Here is a 19,514-nt window from a genome sequence, read left to right on the forward strand (position 1 = left end):
CTCCAATCCCTTCCGACCGAAGATCTTAACTTGGAAGAGGTATATTTTTTTTCTTTTTATTTTTTTGACAAATTCATAGTTAATACATAAGATTCAAAAAGAAACAGAAGTAGGTACAGCAGATGATCACATAGCTTAATTAACAGAACAATTTATACAATATCAAGTGGGATAATAACACCAGAGAGGAAAGAGAAAAAAAAATGAAAAATAAAAATAAAAAATGACAACAGAAAAATATAAGCAGATTAAACGATCAGGAATCTGAGAAACAAAAGAGATGTCCATTAATCATCGGCAGAACCTAATTGGCGAACCTCATTTGTGTACCATCTTGTAATCGGGTCCCAAATCTCTGCTCCTATTGCTTTCATTTTTCTCCCCCTAGTAGCATATATTGCGATTTCTTGTTTATAGATTGCAAGAAAGCGACTAAGCCACATATGAAAAGTAGGGGGGTCTACGTCTTTCCAGCGAGCTGCCAAAATGATACGAAGTACAGCATACCCCAGAAAAACTACCGCTTGCTCCTCTTTATTATGACCCAGTGAGTCATCGTGGCCTAGTATACAGAGAGTTAGTGAGTCCCTTATCTGACGTCCAAAGACCTGAGCCCAGAACTCCAACATCATGGTCTTTAACCGCCTCAACTCCGAACATTCTGAGAACATGTGAAGTAGATTGGCCAGTGGCTGTTTGCATCTTGGGCAGTTGTCGTCGGCCCGAAGACCCCAACCAAATAATTTTGCGGGTGTATAGTATAGGTTGTATACTGTTTTATAATATTGTGCTCTTAAATTTGAGGCTATAAAGTATTTTGTAGATAGCGCTAGTGAAAGATCGATATCAACATTAGGATTTGCCAGTTTTACAGCCCAAGATTGTTCTGTTTTTTCGATATCATCAGGGAGATTACCCATAAGAATCTGATACAGAGTCCCTATTCTTGTCGTTTTCTTACCAATAGCTTCAAGAAGTGGGAGTCTGTCTCGTATTATTATTGGAAAAGCATTGCGGATACATGACAGTATTTGAAAATATTTAAGAAAATCTTGCGTAGGGACACAATATTTTTCTTGAAAATATTCAAAAGATATAGGGATATTATGTCCTAATATGTCGCCAACTGTATTGATACCTAGATGTTCCCACCTCTGCGAGGTAGCATCATTAAGGGATGGGGGGATGATCTTACTATGCCAAAGAGGAGTATATCTTGTAAAATTGGGAATTGATAGGTATTTAGAGATTGCTTTCCAACCCACCCATGCGTCTAAGACTGTCTTCAATTTGATTTTTTTATAGTATGAAGGCTCTACCTGTCTTAAAAAGAGCCCTTTACACTTATCACCGAGACTAAGTTCATAGATCGATGGAATATATAGGTCTGGGGGCGTATAGGTATTAGTTTTTTTATCCGTAAGCAGGGGATCCATAGATTGCATCAGTGTTGCCCAGAGGTATAATTTTAGATTGGGGATAGCTAGTCCCCCTCTATCCTGTGGAAGCGACATTAAGCGGAGGGATCTTCTTATCTTTCCGTAGCTCCATATAAATTTAGATATAGCAGACTCAATAGACTTAATGAAGTTATCTCCAGCTAGCAACGGGATCGCTCTAAAAAGGTAGAGGACCCTCGGGAAGATATTCATTTTAATATAGTTAGCCCTCCCAATTATAGATAGATGTAAGTTGTCTATTCTTTTGAGGTCTATTTTAATTTTATCAGTGAGGGGAGTGTAGTTCAAATGGATAATTCTCTCCACTTTATTAGTAAGGCGTATGCCTAAGTATGTAGCTTCTTCAACTTTGAGAGCACTTTCATAATGGATATTATCAGTAGCTAACACCATGGTTTTGTCCCTATTTAACGAATATCCTGAATATGTGCCAAATGCCTGGGTAATTGATTCGATTTCCAGGATTGCCACCGTGGGGTTGTTAGTTACAACGGCAATGTCATCCGCATATGCCATGACTTTGGTGGAATATGGCCCTATTTTAATAGGCTGTATTAAAGGGGTCAAAAGTAGTTTCTGAATAAGGGGGTCTATGTATAGTGCGAACAGGATCGGGGAGCATGGGCATCCCTGTCTTGTACCTCTATGTACCTTGATAAGCTCTGACTCATTGCCACATATAGAGATTTTTGCACTAGGATCGATATATAAGGCTTTGATGGTTCTGATGAATTTGTATCCAAAATTCTTTCGTTCTAATATGTTCCAGAGAAACTGCCATGCTACTCGATCAAAAGCCTTTTCGGCATCGAGGAGAATCATCGCCATCTCGCCCCCCGTGGTTCCCATGATATCAAAAAGGGTAGTGGCTCTCCGGGTATGATCTGTAGTGCCCTTTCCGGGTATAAATCCGTGCTGCCAGGGGGATACGAGATGTTTGATAACCCCGTTCAGTCGGTTGGCTAGTATTTTTGAGTAGAGCTTTGAGTCAGAGTTTATCAGGGATATCGGTCTGTAAGATGATGGAAGCTGAGATGGTTTACCTTTTTTGTGAAAAATTATAATATTCGTTAGTTTCCAGGAGTCTGGTGGGGCGGAGTGATACTGCACTCCGAGAAAGAGATCTAACAATAACGGAATTATTTGTTTACCTAGGATTTTATACAGTTCTAGGGGGATTTTGTCGGGGCCTGCCGCCTTACCATTGGAAAGTTCGGATAAGGCAATCTCTACCTCAGAATAGGTAATTTCTCTCTTGAGTATTATTTTAATCCTGTCATCTATCCTAGTATTTATGTCTTGGTCTGGGAGCCAGTTGTTCAAAAATGACGTGATGTCCGAGTCCGAATTTGTCAGATCGCTATGATACAATTTCTTATAATATTTTTGAAATATGTTTAGGATATCCTGCTTGGATGTATATTCCTTGGCTTCATATTCAATCATCTTTATATTGCCTTGTGATTGTTTTTGGCGTGTTCGTAATGCTAGGTGTTTGCCTACATTCTCCCCTGATTCATATAGCTTATTTTTATTAGCTTGATAGGTTTCGGCTGCTTTTTGGATCAAGGTGTTATTAATTTCATTTTTTAATATCAGTATTTTTTTAGAGGTTTCAGATGTTGGGACCCCCTGGCCTATCTGAGTGGCATGGAGTGTCTCAAGATCAGAAAGTTCCTCCATGAGCTGTGTATTAATATTGTCTTCCCGCTTCTTTTTATTGGCGACAAATGAGATAGTTTCTCCCCTTATTGCCGCTTTAAAACAGTCCCAGACCGTTACTCGTGACGCGCTAAAGCGGTTACAATCGAAAAAGCCCTGTGCCCAATTTTTCATATGTGTTATGAATTCCTGATTAATCAAGAGTCTTCTGTCAAAGGTCCAATTACACTTTGGTTTAACCAATTCGGGGAGATCAAAGACAAAGGTGAGCGCATTGTGGTCCGAAATTGTTTTAGGGGACTTGATCATATCGATCATTACCAAGCCCTCTAACGATGACATGATGTAGTCGATCCGGGAATATATATTGTGGGGGTAAGAAAAGAATGTATGACCGTCCGTCTTTTTGCCTGACTGAACCCACATATCTAGTAAGTTATGGGTTTCCATTAATTGCCTAAGTGCGCTAAATACCTTTGGTTTGCGTCCTTTATAATTCAGAGTGAAACTGTTATTGATGAATACGCCTATATCTATGTTGAAATCCCCACAAAAAATTAAGGAGCCTGTCCAGGAGGCCAGTTCTATCTCTAACTCTTGGAAGATGGTGGGATCATCCATATTTGAGCCATAGATTGCGCATATTGTAAGACCGCATTCTAGTTGAGCTATCGCCCATCTGCCATTCTTATCCGCCAATCTGCGAGTCGGGGGGCCCATAATAGGTTTAGCTAAAATAGCTATCCCTCTAGTTTTAGAGGATTGGGTTGTGGCTACCAGCAGATTATATCCAGGTAATTTAAGTAATTCCCTATCAGCAGTTACAATATGAGTTTCTTGCAGGCAAAGTATGTCTACTGGATTCTGGCGTGTTAGTTGGAATAGTTGAGCCCTTTTACTTTTATCATTTAAACCTGCCACGTTCCATGAACATAAACTCACTCTCCCCATTTAAAAAAAAATACGTTCAACCTGGTTTCCATATATCGACCAAATGAGCTGTAGTTAGCGTCAAAAATTATAATGTCTCTTGTTTCTCTGCCATATTTGTTGTAATCCACAAATAATATTTGCATATACTTTACTTTGCGAATGAATTTGCGAATGAATTTGTACATTTTTTTGCATTTTCCCCCACCCCCTTTCCCCCTCCCACCCCTTGACTGCCCTCCCCCACCCCCCCGCCTCTCCCCCAGTGAGGCATTTAGACTCTAGCTAGAGTCTGTTGTGATGGAGAGACATCGCTACCCAGTGTCACCCATATAGACTTATATCTTATAAAGTCCTTTTAGAGGGCATATGATAGGAGAAAATACATGATGAGAATAGAATAGAGAAAAAAAAAAGGAGAGAAAGAAAAAAAGCAGTAGTGAGTAAGATAGAGCCAGAGAACTAAGAGAGCAAACAGTGTGACCCATTATAGAACTTTTATATAGAGAGCTAAAAAATCCTGTCTGGAGAGTGTGATAAACATCAGTTCTATGTATATTTTGGTTATCGTTTAGTTAGAGGAATTAGATAGGTCTTAGATAGCCCACATGCTAGCACCCTAGGGATTTCCTTTTTTTTTTTTTCCCCCACCTTTTTCTTCTTTTTTTTCCTTTTTTTTTTTTTTTATAAGAATATTTAGTAACTAATTGGTGGCTATCTCACAAAGACGTTATCTAATTCATAGCCTTGACTAGGTGTGCTGTTTCCCTCTTGTTCCCTCTAGTTCCCTCTAGTCCCCCCTCTTTTTAAGGCAGTAAGGCCCAACGTTATAGTGAAAAAGTACATCTCTAGTTCATGCTGTCAAGAAAGTCTTTTGCTTTGATTTCTGAAGTGAAAAACTTAGCGTGGCCCTTATAGATGACTTTCAGAGTTGCCGGGTTATTCAGGTACACCTGGGCCTTTTTCTCCAAGAAAGGCTTAATCAGTTGACGAAGCCGCCACCTCCGCTCCACCGTGGTGTGGCAGAAGTCGGGTCTAACAAAATAGGAAATTTCACCTCTTGTCCGATGAGCATCTGGTCTTGCTTTCTCGGCAATAGCTTGGCGGAGGAGGAAATTTCCAAAGTACACTAAGATAGCCCTTGGATATTTAGACTGTTCCTTTGTGGCCCTTAAAGTAAATGGAGTTCTGTGGGCGCGTTGCACCTCTAGCTCCCAGTTCCAGGTGGAAAGTTCAGGGAGCGTATCCTTGAAAAGCTGGATTACAAACATATGCACATTTTCACCCTCAATTTTTTCCGGAACACCAAGTACTCGGAGGTTGTTGCGTCGCATGCGATTTTCCATTTCCTCCAGTTTCCACCTGACGTCTTTTAATTCAGCATCATGAGCATCTACTTGTTCCTTTACAGCTGTGGCTTCAGCCTCATTTACCACTATGCGGTCCTCCATGTCGGTCATTCTTGCATTTGATGCAGCCACTGATTTAGAGAGTTTGCGTACAACTCCCTGGACTTTATGAAGTGCTTGTTGAGCCCTGCGCCCATCTTTTGACGTCTGTTCCCTATGGGAGGCAATTGCCTGAAGCACTGTGTCCATGACAGATGTCAAGGTGGCATTTTGCTGATCAAAAAAAGGGGAACTATCGCTATGGGGTCTAGGGGGAGGATCCTGCATGCTAGTATGAGGAGATTGGGCCCTAGGGCGACCACTAGCACCAAGGTGGCCTTTTTTCTTTTTTAGCACTGTGTGCCTCCTGTGTCTGCCCATAACTACGTCCGGATCACTATCTTGTGAGCTTGCATCCGTGTTTGTACAGATTTCTGAGTCAGATTGGGAATCAGAGAGAGAGTAGGAGTCTGAGTCGATGTCTTGGTCCTGAAGCAGTATAGACTCCTCCGCACCTTCAGAGATGGTAAAAAACTCTGATGGTTCCTTGTCTGTATCTGACGCTAAGCCTGACCCCAATTTGAAGTCAGTTGCACACTGCCCATCATTTAGATGCTGCCGAGCGATGGTAGTCTCCTTACCCAAGCTGGACGTAACTGTCTCGAGGGGGGTTGTGCATGCCTGGGGATGCACTGGAACTGGAACTGATTCAAGAGAGTTAGGCTCGACAGGCTCGACAGAAGAAACAGAAGGAACATCACTGTGGAGGGTGTGCGTAGCCTGTGTTGGTTGAGGTACTGGTGTGGATGCAGGCCTTACCTCCTTATGAATCGATGCCAACCCTTGCTGAGAAGATACCAGCCCCGCTGATGTAGGTGCTATTTGCATTGTGGATTTTAATGGTATTGGTGGCATTGCCTCTGTGCCAGGTGGCCCCCCATCCATTTGGGCCTGTGTATCTGATTGTCGCTGTGCGGTGGTATCAGCTGCCTCTTCAGCCTCTTCAGCCTCTTCAGCCTCAGTCGCCTCAGAAGGGGTCGGATCTGCCGATTTTATGGCCTCTGTTGCCTCCGTCGGTTTTGAGCGTTGTGAAGCCTCAGGGACTTCAATGGGAACCACTGTACCGGGCTCCAAAGCAAACACTGCCTGGGGAGAGAGCAGCGAATCAGGGCCGGCGGGAACTGCGGGAGCGGCAGCAATCACCGTGGAAGAGGTATATTGACGACATCCTCATCATCTGGGATGGAGATGAGAGAACTGCCCAGCAGTTCCTCACGTGGTTGAATTATCAGGACGAGTTCCTCAAATTCACCAGTGTCACCTCTAACACCAACTTGGTATTCCTGGACTTGAATATTTTCCCAAAGAATGGCAGACTCATGACGACCACACATTTTAAGAGCACCTCAAAGAACTGCCTCCTAATGTATCAAAGTTTCCACCCAAGACATCTGAGGGACAATCTTCCCTATGGGCAGTTCCTGCGTCTCCGCAGGAACTGCACCGAAATTGACAACTTCAAATCTCAATCCGACGACCTAAGGATAAAGTTACAAAAAAGGAACTATCCACAAAGGATCATCAGTCAAGCGTACAAAAGAGCCAGGAACAATTGTAGGGAGAGCCTACTCGAGGACAAAGTAAAGAAGGCGGACATACAGAGACCAATATGTATCACAACATATAACACGAATTCTGATCAAGTCACCAAAATAATCAATAAGAATTGGAAAATTCTGAACAGTGGTGACCTCGATATTCCAAAACCCATGTTCTCTCACAAAAGGGCTCAAAGTGTTAGAGACATCCTGGTACATACTAGACCAAAAGAGGCCAAGATCTCTGGCAAGTCCAGCTTGGCACAAGGACACTACCCCTGCGGTGGATGCAAGGTATGCTGTCTCACCAAGAAAAGTAAGAAACTGACTTTCAAGAATGGAACTACATGGGAGCAGAGAAGCTTCAGTAACTGTAACAGTTCAAATGTCGTCTATATGATCACCTGCCCCTGCAATCTCGAGTACATCGGCATGACGAGCAGGGCGGTGAAAATAAGAATAGGCGAACATAAGAGCACTATCAAGTGCAAGAAGTCAAGCACGAAACTGACCAACCACTTTCTTGAAAGCGGGCATAAACCTGAAGATATAATGTGGACAGTGATTGAGCAGATCGACCACGAGAAATATCTACTGGAGAAGGAACAAAGATGGGTTTTCCGTGTCCAGTCAAACAAATATGGGCTCAACGATGACATTCCGTGGGCCCAGCTGTAGACTACCATAACCACTTTATCGTCCTACAGCAGTGCCAATATGGGACCAACTATCATTTTGTATCCACCCTGAAGGACTGATGAATCTGATAACCATCGCACTCACAATCACCCTCTTTCCATCAAAGATTATGGGTGTACTTTTTTTAACATGAAGCGCGACCTTCGGGTTTAAGATTGTAAATAATTGTGAATTATTTAATAATGCCACTGCAGATACAAAACGGAATAGACATAGTGAAGAGACTACCTAATTTGCACACCCCGCGTTCCACCAGGGGCGGCCATCTTAGGTGAGCGTTCTAGTTTTTCCACACGTGTCCGGCGCTCAGGGAAGTCATAAGCAGCACTGGGCTTCTAACACGAGCACTCTCCAGAGCGGCAGGACGGATAGAAGTAAGGTATTAACCTTGCGCGGCTACTGTAAGTAAAAGACGCTACCAGACGTCGTTAAACCCTGGTCTTAAAAAACGGCAACATTGCAGTAAGGATGCGTGCTCTGACACTATGGGCGCGGCTCTTTTTCCTTACAGATTACCGCATTGAAACACCTATCGACTGCCAGCTCATGAGGCACATTCATTCCGCCTCAGCAGTATGTATGAATTTCCGTAATGACATCTTGTGTGTGTGTCATGGTTTTTAAACGAACATGGGTCATGATATCAGCACGGTAGATAATTTTGCCGGGTGACTAATTGAAAAACGAATTCCTCTTTTTAACCTTGTGTGTGAGCCTATGTGGGCATCGAGTTATGAATGAATGTGTGTGATAATATGAATCCGCCCTCAATTATGTGGGGCAACAATATGTTCGTTAAGCAAACGGACTCACAGGGGATGGCAGATTGCATCATCACTCTGTCCATAAAGCTTTAATTATAACCTTTATGAGTTGGGCATAACTTGAATGACCCGTGGGCATTGTGGCGCTACATATACGTCGTGTCTCGAATTGAATGACAATTGGTAAAGATTTGTCCTTTTTGTTTCCTCCTCTTTTCCTTACAGAGACCTATTTAGGTTCTTTTTGAGAATCGTAGCTTCCCTGGGCCAGCTCATGCCCTGAAGCATAAAACTATCAGTTTATTTTTACTGTTAGTTTTTAGGACGACAGGCTTACTATATTTAGCAACTGAGCTATTTTTTAGTAGGGGCCACTAGAAGGTCCTGATGAGTAAGCAGTAGGGGACTGCTTACGAAACATGTAGACCAGGTAGTGGCTATTTGCTCTACCCCAAAACCCCCTTCTTAACGTCCACAGCTAGGGAAGTGAATAAATTGTTTTTTTCCACTAGCCAGAGGATTTTTAACTTTTTGTTTTTTTCCCACACATTATTAGGTCCCTACACTTCACTGACACACCTCACCTTGCACCATCACATAGCCTTGTCACATTATCAGTGCTCCCGCGTAGTTCGCCAGGTCGTAGCACGCCCCGCCCCGTAGAGGGACGGGAAGACCCCAATGATGAAGCATGACACTATTGGATTTTTTTAGTGTGTGAGGGGTATTTTAACAAGCACATTGTGCTCTCATCTTTACCACCTTAAGAGAGAGTGAATCTTCCCACAATTCACAGAAATTAATATTATATTTTTTGTCACTTCACATTGATAGAATCCATTTGTTTATGCATATCTAATTGGAGGGTGATTCTATCAGTACCTCTCTACTTCCTCTTGTGTTTTGCAACCTCAGACTCAAACAACTTGTTGACACCCCCACCCATGTAGCCGGACACACGCTCGACCCTATCTTCACCTCCAGCAAACACATCTCCTTCGATCGCACCACAGCTCTCCACTGGACGGACCACAGCTGTCTTCACTTCAGCTACAAAACCACCCTGACCCACAACCGCCCACAACTTATTCCTCGAAGAAACTGGAACAAAATCACCTCCGAACAACTCCTCACATCACTCAACCAAAACCCTCCCACCCTCTCATCGGACCCAAACCAAGCGGCCACCAATCTCAAGCAATGGATCACCCACAGTGCTGACAAATTAGCACCCTTGAAAAAACACCAGATCAAATCAGCCAGCAAAAAGGCTCCCTGGTTCAATGATGACCTTAAAAAATCCAAGAAGCTATGCCGCACCCTGGAGAAAACATGGAGAAAAAACCCAACCACCGACAACATGTCCACCCTCAAGGCAGCCACCCGCAAACACCACCAACTAATTCGATCCGCCAAGAAATCAGCATTCAAGGATCGTCTCGACAACAACACCCATAACAGCAAGGAACTCTTCAATATCGTCAAAGAATTCAGCAACCCCACCGCAGCATCCAACGACATCACTCCCTCCCAAGTCCTCTGCGACGCGCTATCCTCCTTCTTCTACAACAAAATTGCCGACATCCACAACAGCTTCAAGAACTCTCCCAGCGATCAACCCGCCCCACCCCCTTCAGATCCTACTCCTCAAACTAACAACCTCAGTGCCTGGAACGCAATCACCACTGAAGACACCATTCGCCTCATGAACTCAATCCACTCTAGCTCGCCTTCTGACCCCTGTCCCCACCACATCTTCAACAAAGCTGACTCCATCATCGCACCCCAACTCCGCGATGTCATCAACTGCTCTTTCAACTCTGCCATCTTTCCAGAAATCTGGAAACACGCCGAACTCACCGCCCTTCTGAAAAACCCCACAGCAGACCCCTCAGAACTGAAAAACTACCGACCCATATCCCTCCTCCCTTACCCGGCCAAAGTCATCGAGAAAGCCGTCAACAGCCAACTCGCTGCCTTCCTTGAATCCAACAACTCCCGTGATCCATCTCAATCCGGGTTTCGAGCCAAACACAGCACCGAAACCGCCCTCATTGCAGCGACCGACGGCATCCGATCACTCCTGGACAACGGAGAAACAGTGGCCCTCATCCTACTCGACCTTTCCGCCGCTTTCGACACAGTCTGCCACAGCACCCTTATTTAACGCCTCAGCAACATCGGCATACAAGGAAAAGCCTTGGACTGGATCACCTCATTCCTCGCCGGGAGAACTCAAAGAGTCCGACTTCCCCCATTCTACTCAGAGGCCACCGAAGTCATCTGCGGCGTACCTCAAGGATCCTCGCTCAGTCCCACCCTCTTCAACGTCTACATGAGTCCTCTCGCCTCCATCGCGCGTCAACACAACCTCAACATCATCTCTTACACCGATGACACCCAGCTAATCCTTTCCCTCACCAAAGACCCCAACACAGCCAAAACCAATCTTCACGAAGGCATGAAAGAAGTAGCCGAATGGATGAAACAGAGCCGCCTAAAACTCAACTCAGACAAAACGGAGGTGCTCATCCTAGGATCCTCCCCCTCAGCTTGGGACGACTCTTGGTGGCCTTCCGCTCTGGGCACAGCACCCACACCCACAGACCACGCATGCAACCTTGGCTTCATCCTGGACTCCTCTCTCTCGATGTCCAGACAAGTCAACGCCGTCTCGTCCTCCTGCTTCAACGTCCTTCGCATTCTCAAAAAGATCTTCAGCTGGATCCCCCTCGAGACAAGAAAGACTGTCACCCATGCACTGGTCACGAGTCGACTGGATTATGGTAACACACTTTACGCCGGAATCACAACAAAATTACAGAAAAAACTCCAGCGCATCCAAAACGCGTCAGCGAGACTCATATTAGACATCCCGCGCCAAGATCACATCACCGGACATCTAAAAGACCTCCACTGGCTCCCCGTCAACAAAAGAATTACTTTCCGCCTTCTCACCCACGCACACAAGGCCCTCTACAATCTAGGACCCGAATGCCTCAACACTCGACTGTCCTTCTACAAACCCACCCGCTAACTAAGATCGTCCAATCAAGCCCTCGCCACAGTCCCACGCATCCGGAAATCCACCATGGGTGGCAGATCCTTCTCCTTCCTGGCTGCCAAGTCCTGGAACTCACCCCCACCCAGCTCCGCCTTACTCAGAACCACATCTCCTTCAGAAAAGAACTGAAAACCTGGCTATTCGACAAATAATGAATCCCTTCCCCAAGCGCCTTGAGACCCTCTGGGTGAGTAGTGCGCTATACAAATGCCTGAACTTGAACTTGAACTTAATAATGAAAAAACAATTCAAAACCATACTAGGGTCACTCGATCTAATATTATATAAGTTATATCAAAACTCATCCTACTCATCCCCTTCCTTATACTTGTCCACTCTCCTAATGTTCTAATAGAATCCACAGAGATTAGTGTTTGCTTCAATATATAGGTGTATGTGATACACATACATATCCTATATAAATATACACTCTACTAGTAATGCGTTAATTACTCTATTATTTCCATATTTCTATAACTCAAGATAAACACTCACCCAGCCACTCGTTATTTGTCTGTTCTCTGTCGTTCCTTAGTCAATAGATCCAACGTTTCTAAATTACTATCAGCGTATCAGCTATATCAGCAATGAATCAGGTCCGATTTCTGTAAATTTTAAGGAAACGATATAGGGAACCGCGAATAACCTGATATTATATACTATCCGAGTAATAAACCCAGTAAATGAAAAATGGCACTCACCCAAGCTCCCCACGAGTATCTCCGCGTTTTCAGTTTGGCGTCTAGCGTGGGCGACATCTTGCAATTCCTATTTAAGCATGCCGAACTTCAGCGCCATCTTACAATGGGCAAGTATTGCTCCGAATTGCCTAGTCGAGTCAACTAACTAATTAGTTGATTTGACTAGGCAACTCGGAGCAATACTTGCCCATTGTAAGATGGCGCTGAAGTTCAGCATGCTTAAATAGGAATTGCAAGATGTCACCCACGCTAGACGCCAAACTGAAAATGCGGAGATACTCGCGGGGAGCTTGGGTGAGTGCTGTTTTTCATTTACCGGGTTTATTACTCGGATAGTATACAATATCAGGTTATTAGCGGTTCCCTATATCGTTTCCTTAAAATTTACAGAAATCGGACCTGATTCATTGCTGATATAGCTGATACGCTGATAGTAATTTAGAAACGTTGGATCTATTGACTAAGGAACGACAGAGAACGGACAAATAACGAGTGGCTGGGTGAGTGTTTATCTTGAGTTATAGAAATATGGAAATAATAGAGTAATTAACGCATTACTAGTAGAGTGTATATTTATATAGGATATGTATGTGTATCACATACACCTATATATTGAAGCAAACACTAATCTCTGTGGATTCTATTAGAACATTAGGAGAGTGGACAAGTATAAGGAAGGGGATGAGTAGGATGAGTTTTGATATAACTTATATAATATTAGATCGAGTGACCCTAGTATGGTTTTGAATAGTTTTTTCATTATTGATTGGAACCGTAGCGTATCTTTTGTATAGTGGTTATAATAGGAACTTTTGCTGACTATAATGTATATACTAGATACCAGTGACTTGGATGGAACATTAGTGATACACTGTCAAATGGTATATGTATAATAATTACTATGATTATAAATTTGGAACAGGGTCTAGAAATATGCGGTCGTATTTGAGAATCCGATGTTTCATTATTATTACAGATTTGGATTTCTGTTACACTAAAGAAGTCATATTGGAACATGAGTATGATGCTGACATAGGTGTATTATACCTTATTCTTACAATATATTCTGTTTTAACAAGCTCATGGGATATTAGGTTAACTCTTACACAGGAGGAGAAATAGATAGATGGTGCTATTCTAAGTCTCTTTTCTTTTCGTAATATTCTAGTTCACAATGGGGCCTACTTACTCTATCATCTTTTCTCACACTCGGTTAACTGGTGAGTGTTAATGACAAAATAGGAACCCCCTTTATTAAGTTGTTATTATTATTTGGATTGCAGCCCTGAGGAAGTCATTGTATGATTAAAATAATCATGACGAAACACGTGTTGGCTGCACAACTGTGAAGAATTTGCTGATGATCGCATTGATTTAAACTACTAAGAAATAAACATTTGGAAGATAATCCAGCATCAGAATTGTGGATTTGGACTTGAGCGTGCGCTATTCAAGACTTGGAACTTGTGTGACTCTACAATAAGACTTTGAAAAATTGAGTGCTCGAGAGGGTATTTGCTTGTTTGCTGTTGTACTTTGTATAACTGTTTGTGAATGCAGGTAACCACGTCCTCCTCCAAGAGCACCGCATTTAGCTATAACTTTACAGACCCTGAATTTGCAGAGCGCTCCTCTTCTGTGGTTACCCAACTCAATTCTTGTATTTCAGCAGGTAGTTTGGCATCGGGTTAGGGATGCTCACGCATCATCTCTCACTAGGCCACTGGTGCGGCCACCATCTTGCCCTGTCCAAGTGTCAATGATTTTCCTCGACCTTGGCTTTGGTAACCTGCTTCTCCTTTACGTGCATAAAAGTAGCATTTTACATAACGCTTTTTTGCATGTTATTAACTTTTCTTGGGAACATGAGCTTGCCTTACTATGTTTACACTGTGAGTGACAACTGGAATGAAGGTTCTAAATGAGTAAAAAGTTACGGAAAAGGCGGGTCCATATTTTTCAAAAGCAGCAGGAGGAGGGGCCCCTTTTATGGATCATGTGCCGCAGTAGATTATACTTCAATGTTTATTAATATTTCAGCTTAGTTTCTGGTGGCTACTAATAGTCACTCTGTATCTCATATTCGTCTTTTGCTTCATTGTCTACAACACAAAGGGTGATTTCATAGCTGTGATCCCAGACACATATGTAGACCCATTCAAGAGAAGTCTTAAGTTTGAATGTCACTTCTATAATAAAAAAGCATTTCAATCACAGCACTGCATTTTAGGTTGTACCCCAGAAAGCACCAAACAGCCCTCAGCACTCTCCATAATTTATTTTAACACACAGGCCTCTGCGCGCTGTATATTGTGTTTTTATTCGTTCACAAGATGCATTATTTTATTTTTTTATCAGAAGGCAAATCATCAAAAGAAGAAAAATGCAGGACCGGGATGCACTCCCCATTCCCTGGCGGCCACTTCCTGCAAAATATCTGGAATCCAGTTGGTTGCTCGATGTCTCCGAGCAGCAGCAAAGACCTGATGGACAAGTGTCTGCCGGGGAAGATGATTTACCTAATGGGGGATTCAACTCTTGGCCAGTGGATGTCGTATTTCCTCAATAATGTGAAAAGTAGGTTCATCCAGCATGTAACTACAGAATGATCACCGTGCTTCAGCTCTGTATTCTTTCACAGGTGTTGACTCCACAGGGCATGTTGAAGTAAGGCATGATGGGCACTGCACCGGGCCATCGTCAGACCCAGTCACCGCGAATGCGCCTGGTTGCGTAAAAAGGACTGTATATTTCTTGTCTGTCACAATACAATTGGACTAAAGTCCCAGGTACAACGGGGCCAAAGGCAGTGTGGTTACATGGACTGTAGCTTTGTTGGGGATATTTAATTCTAGTTTGTGGTTAAGGAGTCTCTGCAAGCTGCGCGAGGCAGGCTCCTGGGACCTCTTCATGGTGAGGCTAGTGGAGTGTTATTTAAATTAGGAGAGAGGGGCGCCCACGGGTTCCGATGGCATCTCTTAGGACTTCACAGCCCTGCTTTGAACCTGTTTCTGTGTTGCCCGACCAGTAAACATTTGTTTGAGGAGGGAGTCGCTCAGTACTGGTGGGGAAGCAGCAGAGAACTTTGCAGATGCCAGGTGCTATATTCCAATCAATTGCACAAAGTTCCCCTGGGAGTGGTATATATGTAATGAAGAGTGGACTATCTTCCTCTCTCTGAAAAGGTGGTTGTATCTGGAAGTCAGGGGCGGTTGTCCATTGTCGGAATTAGGGAAACCTCACACAACAGGTTGGTTCTATGACTACTGTCATATTCCCAACCGATTGCTTCGTGTCATCATCGGCTTCCTGCTCCTGCGTCAAGCCGGCGCTGCAATGCCTGACGGGTAGCACACAGTGCTACACTTTGTTGGAGATCTTTTATTCCATGCTTCATGACCGAGCTTCGCCGGCCATACGGACCTAGGTTTAGAGGTAACTTCTACGCGTGATCAAGATCACAAATCGATTACGCAGGTCCCACCCAAGCAGCCTGGGAAAACCATCAACAGTGACTGAGGGGCGGACAACGATACAGGAACTCCTCCTGTTCCAGATCCTGACCCCTCAGGTTTTATTCACTTAACCCTGCAGCCCACTATGGGCTCCTTTTTAAGTTTATGAGCACCTTTTGGTCCTGATGAATTGCCGTGATGGCATGAAACATGTCGACCAGATCACTTATGAGGGTTGAACGGGCTTCCCACACATAGGTTGGTTGAAACCCCATACCCCTCTTAGTTTTAACAAAGTAGGTAGCTACAGGAATAAAATACCCAGAGTAGACTACACTAACTTTTTTTAGAATCACCACAAGCCACGCTCACTACTTCACCACTAGAGCCCCTCACACTCACTCAAACATCGGCCATGGAATAAAAGATCTCCAACAAAGTGTAGCACTGTGTGCTACCCGTCAGGCATTGCAGCGCCGGCTTGACGCAGGAGCAGGAAGCCGATGATGACACGAAGCAATCGGTTGGGAATATGACAGTAGCCATAGAACCAACCTGTTGTGTGAGGTTTCCCTAATTCCGACAATGGACACCCGCCCCTGACTTCCAGATACAACCACCTTTTCAGAGAGAGGAAGATAGTTCACTCTTCATTACATATATACCACCCCCAGGAGAACTTTGTGCAATTGATTGGAATATAGTTCATTGGGACGTGCACACTGGACCCCTATAAATATTGTCCCCTTCCTGTCCCTCTTTTGTTGTTAACAGATGCCAGGTGCTCGCATAGACCTATATTACGGGTTCTTGTTCTGCCCAGAATTGACTGTTGTGGCTCAAATGGGAATTACCGACTAGGAACTCGAGAAAAATATGCAGAGAATGAGTTATTAATCCAAATTTCTGCCTATTTCCAATCCATATGCGTAGGTAGTGGGATATATCATAATGCCTGTAATGTCTGGTCCCAGTAATGATGATATACAAAAGCAGGTCTGGACAGGGAACCAAAACCAGCCCCCCTGGGGTAAGGGGGGTGTAGCCGAGCTTTTTGCTGGTGCCGGTTTCTGCTGATTTTGTTACAGGGGGACGATATTGCTGACCCCTTGTAACAAAAACAGCCCCCAGGGGCCCAAAATCGGCCCCCACTCTGGTGGCCCACCAGGGAAATGCCCGGTGCCCACTACGGCCAGTCCCTGTACTAAAGTTTACAAAACAGTGATGGATGGAATGCTTGAAGTAATCTCAGCTACTGGTACTTACTCGAGCCACATCCCAATCCATTGTTATTTTGCACACCATGCCCCCTCTGGACCTAGCTGTATGCAGCTCCGGCTGAAGCCTGCTCCAATAGGAGTAGTCCAGGCGGAACTGCCAAATCAGGTCCTCCCTGAACTGGAAACAAGCAGCCCAGGACCAGTTTTGTCCTTGTTATAGGCTTACCAGATGAGAATAGATTGTTTCCGAAAAGCAGACTGTGCACAGGACCCACATCTGGGCATACCCATCCCATTGGGTGACATACAAAAAGTAATGGTTGGAATTTTTGAATTAACCTCAGCCACTGGTATTTACTCGAGCCGCATCTCAATCTATCATTATTTTGAACACCATGCCACCTCAGTTAGTACACAGCTATATGCAAATCAGTTGACCCTGCTACTATAGGAAAAGTCCAGCCCTAACTGCCAAGCCAGGTCCTCCCTGAACCGGAAAAAAGCAACCCAGGGCCGTTTTCACACTGATATGGCACAGTGTGCAAAATAATGATGGATTGGGATGCGGCCGAGTAATTACCAGTGCCTGTAATTCATTCAAGCATTCTATCCATTACTTTTTGTTTACTCCAGTATTAATGATATCCCAGGTGTTGGTAATTCTGGGTCTATTATCACCACCTGGAATAACAAACAACCTACATCCCAATAGGCTGACATCTGCTCCGGCTTCAATGCAGTGATCGTACGTGGTAATTATGCATGTCACTGATTCATGTCTGATTGATGTTATGGTTGATGGCAAAGAGAAAATTGTCTTTGCGAAAATTGGGTCTGGCAAACTACAGTCCTAGCTGATTTTCTTAATTGACCTTACCTCTAAATAAATTAAATTAATTCAATATTCTTTTTCCTCCTCAGCTCTCAAACCTTTTAACGTCCATGAAAAAGGTCTCCATGGAACTATCCGCTATGTGGACATAGACAAGAACATACAACTTCAGTGGATCAGGCATGGACATCCATTTTTGACAGAAAGTGTGTACAATGTAAAAAGTCTTGCCTATGTGCCTCACGAAATTGACAAGCTGGTTGGTGGGGCCAACTACATCATTGTTGTAATGATTGGCCATCACTTCCGCCCTTTCCCACTCAGCCTATTTCTACGGAGAATCATCTCTGTTCGCAAAGCTGTGGAACGCCTCCTGGCCCGGAGTCCTGAAAGCAAGATCATAGTGAAGACAGAAAACATCCGAGAGCATTCAACAGATATAGAGCGTCTGAGTGACTTCCACGGCTATATACATTACCTTACCACCAAGCAGATTTTTCGGGGTCTCAATATTGGCTTCCTCGACTCCTGGGATATGACAATTGCATCTGCGTCATATTTCCTTCATCCGATTCCCAGTGTGGTTGAAAACCACGTTCAGATGTTTTTGACGTACATATGTTAACCTATGGGTCAAGTACAAAAGCAATGATGTGTACGACTATCGACAATCTGAATAAGGTGTGAGGGGGCCAGATGAAGTTCTGGTTGTATATTTAAATCACAAGGTGTTTAAGCCAGGATCTCTAGTTGAATCGGTGGTGGGCTGTGAAGGAAATATAATCAATGAGCTATTCATGGGCTTTCTGACCGACATTGTAATTGGCCCCTAAGTGTGTAATTGGTATGATTATCTCAGGGCAGGGACAGTGAATCGTAACATTGTTTCTATCATGACACTTCTTTTTCAACGTTGAGCCAATCGGATGGGGGTGTATTTCTGGTTTTCCTTCTTTAATTACAATTGGTATGTTATATAGTACAGGCATACCAACTTTAAATTGAACATGTTTATTTGAGCAACAGCAGCTTGTGCCTCGAATGCTGCACATAGGCCAATTTGCTGCGCCAAGAGAGACTGGATAACACTCAGGAATTAATGTGAGAGGACATGGCGAAGGTCATGTTTTTGGGACATTACTTTATAGCACATAGGGCAGTAAACATTTGTGTTCCACATAGGTTAACATTTTTGCAACACCCGTTTCATTTCATTTCATTTCAATCTTTATTCGGTTTAAAAAAACCTTGTAAGATACAATACATAAAAAATCACGATACATCATTATAATACATAGTAAGTAGCAGCAGTGGGAAAAAATTTATCATCACATCTTGTTTGTGCAAAATACGCAAAAGTCATCCACTAGTTCCTGGTCGGTCCCCTTTCTATATGGAGCACTAACTAATTATACACAGAGTTAAAATAATAAATTAATATCTGTTATGTTTAAAAAGTGATATACACCATAACAATAAGACAGGCAGCATTATACTAACAGACAATCAATAACATAGCCCCTTTATATTTAAATTCTCTGATTTTTCTTTTTCCTAATCCAGGCAACACATAGGAAAAAACGACTTAGGCTAAACACAATCGGTTGTGCAGTATCACCTTTAAATATTCTTAGACCAACCTTGGTATGTCTAAGGCCTAGCCTATTACAAATCGGCTTGAGCCATTTTTTCCTTGCTTTAAGGTATGCTGGGCATATGAATAAAACATGGGACTCATCTT

General features: G+C 43.5%; 2 protein-coding genes across 2 annotated transcripts in view; one reads left to right on the plus strand and one right to left on the minus strand.

Moving 5' to 3' along the window:
• The window catches only part of LOC147732723 (NXPE family member 4-like), an 89,125-nt gene extending 70,727 nt beyond the window's left edge, over nt 1-18,398 (plus strand). Inside the window, exons 4-5 of the mRNA XM_086954311.1 lie at nt 14,625-14,843; nt 17,863-18,398. Of these exons, the coding sequence (XP_086810437.1) occupies nt 14,625-14,843; nt 17,863-18,398 (755 nt within the window). The remainder of the gene's footprint in view (nt 1-14,624; nt 14,844-17,862) is intronic.
• Nucleotides 4,901-6,834, minus strand: LOC147732724 (uncharacterized). Its single transcript, XM_086959033.1, has 2 exons — nt 6,717-6,834; nt 4,901-6,669 (listed from the first exon to the last, which is right to left on the minus strand). The coding sequence occupies exons 1-2, from the start codon at nt 6,832-6,834 to the stop codon at nt 4,901-4,903; spliced, it is 1,887 nt and encodes a 628-aa protein (XP_086815159.1).
• Nucleotides 18,399-19,514: the final 1,116 nt, after the last annotated feature.

This window comes from Lissotriton vulgaris, chromosome 2_1, assembly GCF_964263255.1.
Source record: "Lissotriton vulgaris chromosome 2_1, aLisVul1.2, whole genome shotgun sequence".
In the NCBI taxonomy this organism is placed as follows: domain Eukaryota; kingdom Metazoa; phylum Chordata; class Amphibia; order Caudata; family Salamandridae; genus Lissotriton; species Lissotriton vulgaris.